Below are 12,650 nucleotides of genomic sequence, written 5' to 3'. Positions count from 1 at the left end.
AGTTGGGTTATAATTATGGACGGGATGCGGGTGCAAGAGTATTACATCAATGTATGTAGCTGCAGGGTGCCTGGTAAACTGAAGTTTTCTATGTTTATTTTTTATATTTCAGGTTCGTGTTATTACTGCGGATACGCTGGTCATGTTACACTTAGATAACAATTCATAACATTTGCAATGCTACTGACGAGTATTGTGGTTAATTCCAATGTGTACATCACAGAACTGTGTTATTATATAATCCAGACATTGTTTGTGTCAAACAGTATTTTGTTTTCAATAGTTGAAAGTAATGTACCAATGAAGATCCGGGTTAGAATAGGTCTTCCACAACCCATGTTTGCTGTAAAAGGCGACTATGCTTGTGGTACGAGGCGACTAACGGGATCGGGTCGTCAGGCTCGCTGACTTGGTTGATGCATGTCATCGTATTCAAATTGCGTGGATCGATGCTTATGATGTCAATCACTACATTGTCTGGTCCAGACTCGATTATTTACAGACCGCCTTCATTTAGTTGGAATTTTGTTGAGTGCGGCGTTAAACAAGAAAGAAAGAAAGTACATAATTTCAAACGTCAAATATTTCATCGGGCCTTTCTGTAAGGCTCTTTCGGACATACACTATTTTTGTACTTATGTTTAGGAGACTTGGGAAGAAATCCTGAATTGAACAGGTAATGACAAGTAAAACCAGTGGACCCTGTTTTATATGACACGATGTCACAGACCTATAGTCTAGTGTAGGGTGTCATGCCTTGTTAAAAGATTTAATGCAAAGTTATGTTTTTTTACCAAATCTGAAACAATTTCGGTTTGCAACAGACAAAAGACTCCTGTTAGTGTTCAAATGGGTTAATTTGCCATACTGACTTCAGAAAATGTGTAATTTCATTAAAAAAAAATGAACATGCCAAAATGTCAATTTACAAATCAATAGCGTGTGTGTCCACCTCTGGTTGCGATGCAAGCAACACATCTTCGTCTCATGGAATGGACCAGGCGTCGCACAGAGTCCTGTGGGTAATCTGTCCATATCTGCTGGAGCATGTTTCGAAGTTCCTGGAGTGTCTGTGGAACACGTGGTTGACGTCGAAGGCGCCGATCCATCTCATCCCACATGTGCTCGGTTGGTGAGAGATCAGGGGAGCGAGCCGGCCAGGGGATGACATTCACGTTGTTTTGTTGAAGAGATACCTGAACAAGTCGAGCAATATGAGGCCGGGCGTGGTCATGTTGAAAGGTAATGCCTGGGCCATGACGACGCAAAAACGGTAGAACAACAGGGCTGATGATCTCGTCGCGGTAGAGATTTCCCTCTACCACTATCAAACGGGTCCTCTGTCTTGCTGTAATCCCACCCCATACCATAACGCTGCCGCCCCCGAATCGATCTTCTTCCATGACACAATGATTGACGTAACGTTCACCTCGGCGTCGGTACACTCGAATCCGTCCATCGCTGTGGCTGAGGTGAAAACAAGACTTGTCAGTGAATAGAACTTGTCCCCACTGCATGGCCGTCCAGCGTAGACGCTGCTTGACGGTGGTTTCCTGTCAAAATGGGACGTCTGGCGGGTCTTCTGGCGACAATCCCTGCACATCTGAGGCGACGACGTACGGTTTGTGAAGATATTCGTCGAAGGCCAGGGATGCTTCTTGCAGTCACTGTTGCTGGCTGGAATCGATTTCGTAGGTGTGTTGTTCGAATCTAGTTGATTTTTCGATTATTGGTTACGCGTGGCCTGTCACTCCGAGGGTGGTCTCTGACTGCATTCGTCTGTTGCCAACGTTGCCATAAATACCAAATGGTGTTTCTGTGGACGTTAAATTGTCTTGCAACATCCCGTTGACTCGATCCCGCTTCAAGCATACCAATGGCTCGCAGACGCTCATTTTCGGACAGGCGTGGCATTTCGTAATGTTGAATAATTGCGTAATTTTGTTGTTTTTCTGAGTGGTTGTTGTCAGCACGATGCTAAAGAATGCATATGGAATCCCGTTAACGCACATGTTTTTATACCCATTCTTGGGTCGTGAAATACATGGGGCGTGCATAAAAGTCAACTTTTGCATGGAATGCATGCTTTTCTGTAGCAGTTGCATTTTAGTGACTTTTTTCCATACATGTACTACAATATTGAAAACCAAACTTTACTTGTTTAAAAAATACACTAAAATATTGGTGTCACAGGATCTTTTGTTGTTGAGTATATCAGAAAGGAAACCTGGTGCACCGATTCAACACATATACAGGGGGCCCAGTCGTCTAAGGCGCCGCGATTCTCTGTGCAGAGTTGCGTCCTTTTGGCACGCGAGAAACCTATGATTGTGGTTTCGAATCCCGGTTCACTCCGATTATGTTTCTAGGTTTGTCAGCATCATACCCGTGCTCTCGGGTTTCACCGAAGTGGTAAACGTCGAATAATGTTAAAAGCGGCGTTCAATCCAACTCATTCAACACACAGGAAAAACAAAAGACCCTTGGCAAATTGTCTTCTTATCGTACGTCTTATCAGAATTATGGATGAACAGAACCCTTTCTCGGATGTTAGACAGACAGGAGAATGTGGCAGTAGAAAAATCAATGCATTCCCTATATTATTGTTTTATAGTCCACAACATAAATGTCAATTCCTTCTTATAATGCAGATGTTTTCTGTTTATAAATATAGGAAGAGGAGCGCAGCTATGCTTACTTGGACTGTGGCCGAAGTTAGAGATTTTACGTGCGCCTCAATTGGATGTTGAATGTAACTGTTTCGAAAATATTCAGATATTTGATTTTCCGCTAATGCAAGACACCAGTAACATAATGTTTGTCTATTGTTAAACGTCATACTCGGCAAATATTCCAGCGGCAAAACACAAAAGATATATGCATGGAGTAAAATGTATTGAAAAGATCAAAATCTCAACGAAATCAACATTTAAACAGCATCCGATATTGGCACGACAGTTGCCAGAATTGAGGTGGGCGCCAAAACAAGTTTTCACCGTTATGGACAAAGGGCACACATATATCTAAAAATCAGTCAGGTTCAATTACCACCATCTGCAACAAGATACCCATAAAGTCAGACGCCTGATGACGTCACGTGGGACACGTCGCCATTCTTCTTGGAGGGCCTGGATCAGTTCTTGTAGGCTGGCTGTAGGATGTGGTCGCTGTCGAACACGGCGATCCATGACATCAAAGAGGTGTTCCTTAGGGGACAGGGCTGAGGAGTGTGCAAACCACGGCAACACGTTGACGTTGTTGGCTGCAAGGTAGTTCTGTACGATTCGGGTTGTATGGGGTCTGGCGTCGTCATGCTGATAAAGGACACCACGTGGAAAAAGTAGCACAATCGGACGAAGAATGTCATCCATGCAACACTGAGCTGTCAAATTTCCGTTAACGATGACAGGGGTGTTCTCTCCTGCCTACAAATTCCTCCCCACACCATAATACCCCTTCCACCATACGGCACGACCTCCTGAACGCAACATGGCGCCGTTCGTCCTCCCCTTCGGTGGTAAACACGCTGTCTTCCATCAGCTCTGATTAGACAGAACCGGATTTCATCAGTGAAGACGACCCTCTGCCAGTCACGGCGCAGTCAACGAAGTACAATTCTATCTGAATCACTGACGACAATGTTGCATTGTCGGTAACTGTCCTCTGTAAGGTTTGTCTGCCCAAATTCACTGAGCTCCGAGTCGCCTGGCCACTGTCTGTCGACTAACCATATGCCCTAAGGCATTCGTCGCTGATGACGTCACTGTCAGGACTCGATTCCGGAGATGCAAAGTACGCAAGTACCGGTCTTCATTGAACGTAGTTACCCTGGGTCTGCCTATTTTTGGCCTGTCTGATGTCTGCCCGGTCTGTCTGTAACGTTGCATCAGGTTAGTTACAGCAACACGGAAGCAACCAAAAGTTCTAGCAATGTGGGCATGGGCAGCTCCCATGTGTATCATATATACCCAGGGTCCGTTCGCGTTGCCCGGGTGTCAACCGTGGTTCTTCTGTGCTTAGTTGTTGTTTTGTTTGTATTTATCAATGTGAGTGTCTGAAATGCCGTCCGTATCATTTATGTTCCTTTATTGCACGTGTAGTTTCGGCTGCCGGAGCGGCACGTGTTTTTCACTTTTTCAAACCAAAAAATACAACAACTGCCGTGCGTACATGTATCGCTTTCTGCACATAGCATTGCTGTGTCTGGACGATGTGTTTTGCATTGATTTAGTTTGAACTTGTGTTTTTGAATTTTTGCAATTTCATTTTTGAAGTGGTAAAGTTTCTTTTGGCTGTCAGTTTAGTTATTGTAATTTATGTTTAGGAGATGTCAAATCAGATGATACATACGTCTATTCATTTATATAATTCGTCACTCCTGCGAATACTATCTGTTGATGAATATGCAGTCTTGACTTATATATTGTTAAAATACCTTACTTAAAAAAGGACGTAAACATTCTTTCACACATTCTTGATAATCTAGCAACACAATGTAACCTAATGACAACTTCTCTCACAACCATACTTGTATACTATGCAAAAAAAGAAACGCAAAAGTAGTAAAATCGTAAATATCTGACAGAGTGTTGCTGACATCCATACACAATTAATGTAAAAAATGAACTGGTCATTTCTGCATGGGTTGGGATTGATTTGTGTGGAAAAAATGGGGTACAGCGGTTTGTTGAAAAGATAGGAAAATCGCAAAACGACAACCACGTGACAGCCTGGAGCCAGAGTACACATCGCATCCTAATTGCTTAGATCGATGCACACGCTGTCAATCCCTGAATTGTCTGGTCTAGACTCGATTATTTACAGACCGCCGTTAAAAGCTAGAATTTTGCTGAGAGTGGCGTTAAACAGCAAACACCCCCCCCCCCCCCCAAAAAAAAATCTCTCACAGACGCTGTGTTAAAATATAAATATTCAACTAGTCATAATCAATATTGGTTGCGTATTTTAGCTAGACTTTAAGGTCGCTGTGTTGGTGTTTACGCGATTCGTAGTGACGACGTACACATTACCTTATGGCTACATAGTCAACGTGGTTAATGATAAGATACACCGTGTTAACATGCATATTGTCATCGCCACTTGAAATAGAATCACGAAATATCGCGATTATTAATTAACGAAGACAGCCGCATGTATTTTAATACTTTTAAAATATTAACATGTTCTTTCCGGCTTTACTTATCAGTGTGTGCATCTCAGCTTTGAATACTACATTTGCATGTTTTTTCTTTCAGTTCATGTGGTAATGAACGTCCGCCGCACACGCTACTACATATAGTAGGCCGACCTTTACCCGGATTGTGACTACGTGATCAAAGCTCAATGATGGTGTTGATCGCCAGCAAATTGATATTTCTTGAAAAGCTCACTTTGCAGTATCTTTACTGTAAGTCTCAGTCCTTAATGGCTTGTTTTCACTTTATACCTGTTAGAACACACGCAGCTATCTTCGTTTATTAATAATCGCGGTATTTCCGGTTTCTATTTCAAGTGGCGACGACAATTTTGAAAGGTTTTCCGATAACATACTAGTTACATAAAGCGCACGTAAAATCTAAAGGGTAGTGTTCACTTGATTACACTAAAACACAGAAACACCCCTTTGTACAGAGACCATATAACGATATATGGCCTCTGGGCTGTGCCATGTATTGAAAACTTACGGTGGCCCATAACCCCCCATTGGTCAGAACATTTTTCACTGTATGCCTCTATATTTTTAGTAGAAAAGTATTTGGCGGCCGTCAGATAAATTATAGAGGTATACAGGGAAAAATGATCTGACCAATGGGTGGTATGGGCCACCGTAAAAACTCTTTATATTTGTGTGCAAAGTAATTAATGGTCGTATCGCGCGAAAACTACGTACTACTCATGGCCTTGGTCGTATTCGACAACAGTACATGTATGACTTAATAATGTACCTCCGGGTGGCCCAGTCGTCTAAGGCGCTGTGCAGACTTGCGTCCCTTGGGCATCACAGAAACCTATGATCCTGGGTTCGAATCCCGGTTCGCACCGATTATGTTTCTAGGTTTGTCAGCACCATACCAGTCCGTGCTCATGGGTTTCACCAAAGTGGTAAATGTCTGAGACCTGCGTCACATTAAGCTGTCACGTCGTAATATCTGTTGGCACACCAAGGATTTGAACTCAGGTCTAGCTGATCCTGACATGCTGCTAAGGAAAACAACTCCGCATAGCCAGGTGCGACAATATTAGTATAGACAACTGGGGCTCAGTACATTAAAGGTTTGTGACCAGCCCCAGACATACACGTGACACACACCGTATATATGGTGTAAATACAAGCCCGCGAGGGGCTGACGGTTAGGTTTCGTGATAATTATATGGTTTATAAATATTTAATATAGTTAAGTATTCTCACACATTAAAGATATACGGATTATACGAGGCGCATCCCGGCATATATACTGTGCCATTTTTGCCGCCTCCGCTAATCATTAGCTCTATATTATTTATATCCATGCCACTTTTAACACGGCGAATACATCCTGTGATATAGATAATGATAATGTGTGTACTTATATTGTGCTACACTCCATACGCAAGGTAAATGATAAAAGTGATGACATCTGTATATATGTCAAACCATTTTTTGGAAAAACCTTCCAAAAAGAAAACAAAGGGTAATACAAATCGCATACACGACTATAATTCGTTTCAAAATATTACTTTTATACAAAACCCATTACGCGCCTAATAGGGGACATAACTCCGTCGATCAAACCTATTCTGGTTTCACAAATCCAGAATAGGTTCATACTGCTGCTGTGTGATTGGCAGGTCAAGCCATCGTCAGATAAGCACCGGCATTTGTGACCTCTGACCTCACTCATTTCACTGGTCTGGCTGTACGGGGTGCTGGGAAGAAGCAGTCATGGATTTACCCCTAAACTTCATCATGTATTTGGCGGTTCCTGCCTTGCTGTCATTGTCTTGGATTAAATACAGAGGGCTAGAATATATTTTGATTCACTACCGATGGGTGTTCGTTTGCCTATTCCTCCTGCCTGTCTCGGTGATCTACGATGTTTTCATGTTCGGAAGGAATTGGCTCGTCTTCCAGTTTAACTCGGCGCCGAAGAAGCATGATCAAAAGGTTCAGCATGTGCAGAGACAGGTATGTACAGTTTGCACGTGCGCACGTGAAATTAAACACCGCACCGCTATAATGACGTTTATGCTTTGTGCTGTAAATAACAACAGTGTTAGCCGCCGGTACCAGACCTGTCAATCGCGCTGTCAAGTTTGACATTCGATATGTGCAGCAAGGTTTGAAATGGAAAGGTCGTTAAATATATTAAATATAATCGATAACAGTTTAATTAATTATTAATACATGTTCTTAACGTATTATATATGTACATCTTTTTCCCGTTAAAAGCGTAGCGCTGTCAGGGAAGATTTACCGTTGTAAAATTACGGCGCCTTCAGCCGATTTGTTAGTCAGGCGTGCATCGCTTGTATAATGAAGGAGAGTCCAGGCGCGTACCTAGACTTAACTTTGTTTTGCGTTAATGTCAGTAGCTACAAGTTTTGGATAGTGCGTTATGGTATTTACATACGGTAATGGTTTTTTTAATAAATAAAACCCACATGTGCTATTTCAGTGTTAATGAAACTAGATAGCTTCTTATCAGCTGAAGTCCAATAATGTTCGGTTATTTTCCGCTGTCATTTACAAATTGCAACGGAAATTCTCTTGACGATTTTTTGGTTATATTTTTCATAAAATATTTTTAGGATATTAAAAAGGACATGAATTCGTTTTTAATTATAGAGGTCTCAAATGACAGATTCACAAAAAAAGAAGTTTTTTACTTAAATTATATGAATGTATTGAACCATTAATTTGATAAAATACAAAGAAATTACATAGTATTGTTCAGTCTATATGTGATGATGTACTTCCTCCCCCACCCTGACTTTTTCAGCTCTTTTCTGAAAATACATTTTACTTTTATAGCTTGCACCAGATATTTCTGTTTTAGATTTAATCACAAAATCAAGTTCTACTGACATTTACAGGACTATTATGTGAGTTCAAGAAGCAGTGATTGCCATTCCTGTAAGCCTGCCTTTGATGTATGGGAGATGGACTTCAGGTTTAATTCCTGTCAAGCTAACTTGACAGATGTTCATAATTATGCCATCCCTTAAACAATGCTATTCTCTGCATATACAGACAAAGTGGTTGCTAGGCTTTCTAATCAACAACTCTATAACTGTGCTGTGTATTTATAGATCTTTCTCGCACAAAGAAAATGTCCACAGTAAACAGGAGATACTGATATATTTGCCACAACTCTACATTCTGACTTTGCCTCAAGTTTGGCACTGCAATGCATTCCACCCCTGACTAGACCATGCAGACAGGGCGTTGTGGTGTACTTGTTGGGCAACAGTTGCACCTGCAGAAATGACACACCGTATTTACTGAAATAAGCACCCAGGGCGCTTAGAAAATTGACAAAGTAGGTTGATTATTAAAAGATCAAGCAGTAGTGAAAAAAGTTAGTTTAAACATCCATGAAACTCAAACTTTCTGAATAATAGATACTAGGCAATTAAATAGCCCTTCTATACTGCCGTTGTCCATAAACATATCTGTAAAATACACTAGAAAATACAGACTGTCTTGTTGATTTTCTGTCATTGTAGGAGGCACTGATTAAGATTAATGACATACTTGTCTTTGGATATCAGCTAACCCGTTACAAGTTATAGGTCTACAATTGTTTATTTTGGGTTTACGGATTCCACTGACCATTGCTAAAACCACAATAAGAAATACATACTGTATTTGCTGTAATAAACTGCCAGGGTTCTTAGAAAATTGACAAGTTTAGGGCGCTTATGAAAACGATACACAGCAAGTTAATTTTATTGGTCAGAGATCGAGAAATAGTGAATGTAGTTCAAGCATCAATGAAACTACATTCAATCATAGTTACTAGGCAATTATTATATCCCAGCACTTCTGTTTTCTGTATAAATATCTGGAAAATACACAAGAGAATGCAGACTGCCATACAACATTTCTGTCGTAGTTATTAGGGGGCGCTTATAAAGATTACTTACATATTGGTCTTGGGAATTCAGCTAGCACTATATACAAGTAATTATATGGCGTGAGAATACCTTAAACATTGGATCGTCTGTCAGGTGTTAATTTCACCCCCCTGTGAAGCAATACAGATTGCACAATGGTGGGGGATAAAATATATCTTTCATAGTCACGGTTGTCTGATTAATCCTGCAGCTATTCCCCAAACAGTGTGTGTTAACTTAGGTATATCACCAGCTGATGTTAGCCTGCAGTCCCCTGTGTTGTATGTAAACGTGTGTATTTACACAATGTTACTAAGTTGCAACATGTTTCAAGTGTCTCCTGCTGGATTGTCCTCCTTGTAAGACATGTTTTTGTGGCTTGAAATATAACTGTAGTTTCAAGAAAGTAGTAGTCTCATAGAAATCTGTGAATAGTGAGAATTAAACATGTTTTACAGTTTAAAGCATGTTTCAATGTTAAGGATGACCTAATGTAAAGTGTGACCCAGTGTAATGTATGACCCAATTTAAAGTATGACCTTATTTAAAATATGACCTAATGTAAAGTATGACCCTGTGACCTTATTTAAAGTATGACCTAATGTAAAGTGTGACTCAATGTAAAGTATGACCCATTGTAAAGTATGACCCAATGTAAAGTATGATCTAATGTAAAGTGTGACCCAATGTAAAGTATGACCCAATGTAAAGTATGATCCTATGTAAAGTATTACCAAAGGTAAAGTATGGCCTTATGTAAAGTATAACCCAATGTAAAGTAAGACACTATGACCCAATGTAAAGTATGACCTTATGTAAAGTATGACCTAAAGTAAAGTATGACCCTATTATCCAATGTAAAGTATGACCCAATGTAAAGTATGACCTTATGTAAAGTATGGTCTTATGTAAAGTATGACCTAATGTAAAGTATGACACTATGACCCAATGTAAAGTATGACCGAATGTAAAGTATGACCCTCTTACCCAATGTAAAGTATGACCTTATGTAAAGTATGACCCTATTACCCAATATAAAGTATTACCCAATGTAAAGTATTACTCAATATAAAGTATGACCTTATGTAAAGTATGACCTAATGTAAAGTATGACCTAATGTAAAGTATGACCCAATGTAAAGTATTACCCAATGTGAAGTATGACCTCATGTAAACTATGACCCAATGTAAAGAATGACCCATTGTAAAGTATTTACCCTATGACCCAATGTAAAGTATGACCGAATGTAAAGTATGACCCTATTACCCAATGTAAAGTATGACCCAATGTAAAGTATGTCACTATGACCCAATGTAAAGTATGACCGAATGTAAAGTATGACCCTATTACCCAATGTAAAGTATGACCCTATTACCCAATGTAAAGTATGACCCAATGTAAAGTATTTCCCAATATAAAGTATGACCTTATGTAAATTATGACCTAATGTAAAGTATGACCGAATGTAAAATTTGACCCAATGTAAAGTATTACCCAATGTGAAGTATGTTCCATGTAAAGTATGACCCATTGTAAAGTATGACCCTATGACCCAATGACCCAATGTAAAGTATGACCCAATGTAAAGTATGACCCATTGTAAAGTATGACCCTATGACCCAATGTAAAGTATGATATGATGTTAAGTGTGACTCAATGTAAAGTATGACCTTATGTAAAGTATGACCTAATGTAAAGTATGACCCTATTAACCAAAGATAAGTATGACCCAATGTAAAGTATGACCCATTGTACAGTATGACCCTATGACCCAATGTAAAGTATGATATGATGTAAAGTGTGACTCAGTGTAAAGTATGACCCTATGACCTTAAGAAAAGTATGACCTAATGTAAAGTATGACCTTATGAAAAGTATGACCCAACGTAAAGTGTGACTCAATGTAGAGTATAACCTAATGTAAAGTATGACTCAAAGTAAGGTATGACACAATGTTAAGTAGAACAACAACAAGAGAACATGCATAGAAAAACATAAACAGAACATGAATAGAAAAACATAAACAGAACATGAATAGAAAAACATAAACAGAACATGAATAGAAAAACATAAACAACATGAATAGAACAACATGAATAGAACATGCACAGAACAACATGAATAGAACATGCACAGAACAACATGAATAGAACATGCACAGAACAACATGAATAGAACATGCACAGAACAACATGAATAGAACATGCACAGAACAACATGAATAGAACATGCGCAGAACAACATGAATAGAACATGCACAGAACAACATGAATAGAACATGCACAGAACAACATGAATAGAACATGCACAGAACAACATGAATAGGACATGCACAGAACAACATGAATAGGACATGCAGAGAACAACATGAATAGAACATGCACATAACAACATGAATAGAACATGCACAGAACAACATGAATAGAACATGCACAGAACATGAATAGAACATGCACAGAACAACATGAATAGGACATGCACAGAACAACATGAATAGGACATGCAGAGAACAACATGAATAGAACATGCGCAGAACAACATGAATAGAACATGCACATAACATGAATAGGACATGCAGAGAACAACATGAACAGAACATGCACAGAACAACATGAACAGAACATGCACATAACAACATGAATAGAACATGCACAGAACAACATGAATAGAACATGCACAGAACAACATGAATAGAACATGCACAGAACAACATGAATAGAACATGCACAGAATAACATGAATAGAACATGCACAGAACAACATGAATAGAACATGCACAGAACAACATGAATAGGACATGCTTTGAACAACATTAATAGAACATGCAGAGAACAACATGAATAGAACATGCACAGAACAACATGAATAGGACATGCAGAGAACAACATGAATAGGACATGCAGAGAACATGAATAGAACATGCATGGACTTTGTGACTTGGAAAAGAAATCTGGGATCTATCTCTGATAACGAAATTTCAAAAGGATTATTGTTTGATAACCAGATACCCTTTGGTGGGTTTATGATGAGAAACTAGAGATAGATGTGACTGAACGATCCAAGTCATACACTGCAATCTGAGAAGTGCTGCATGTATCAAGTAGAAATCTCGACATGAGATGTAAATAGCTTCAGTCTTCCTTCTTGTGTCTTTGTTACGATAACATATCAGGACAATAACAACTTGGCATGCCCTTGTTATCATGGAGTGTTATTAGGGGGGTTATTCAGGGACTGGCCATGCTAATGTAGCATGATGTTTTGTTTAGATCTTGTTGACAAACATAGAGAGTTAGAGGAATCTGTCTCTATTTCCATTTTGTTTTCTGTTTAAGTATGATTTTTTTTATAAATTAGACAAGTGATGATTCTTTGCCAGGAGGCCTGACTAATGTTTTATGGGCAAGACCTCCATATGTTTTACAAATTTCAAATTAAACATGTTAATGGAAGACAAGATGTTTTTGATTTGGAAAACCATGGTTCACCTTCTGTTTTGATAGACTGTTTGCTTCAGCTTTGAAAATCAATACTTTTATGTTAAAAAATAAAT

The 12,650-nt window shown here is 39.3% G+C and overlaps 1 protein-coding gene across 6 annotated transcripts in view; it reads left to right on the top strand.

Annotated features, from left to right (window-relative positions):
• Positions 1–6,842: 6,842 nt before the first annotated feature.
• Positions 6,843–12,650, top strand: part of LOC124119621 (delta(24)-sterol reductase-like) — a 47,629-nt gene continuing 41,821 nt past the window's right edge. For 5 of the 6 annotated variants that reach the window (XM_048399450.1, XM_046482184.2, XM_048399448.1 and 2 more), the window contains exon 1: positions 6,849–7,165. In XM_048399450.1, the coding sequence (XP_048255407.1) occupies positions 6,923–7,165 (243 nt within the window). In that variant the 5' untranslated portion in view covers positions 6,849–6,922. Of the gene's footprint in view, positions 7,166–12,650 lie in introns of all 6 variants that reach the window. The other variant, XM_048399451.1, reaches the window with a different exon arrangement.

Source organism: Haliotis rufescens, unplaced genomic scaffold (assembly GCF_023055435.1).
Source record: "Haliotis rufescens isolate VD_foot unplaced genomic scaffold, xgHalRufe1.0.p SCAF_2, whole genome shotgun sequence".
Classification (NCBI taxonomy): domain Eukaryota; kingdom Metazoa; phylum Mollusca; class Gastropoda; order Lepetellida; family Haliotidae; genus Haliotis; species Haliotis rufescens.
The sequence above is the reverse complement of the archived record's forward strand: the minus strand, read 5'-3'. Positions and strand labels throughout refer to the sequence as shown.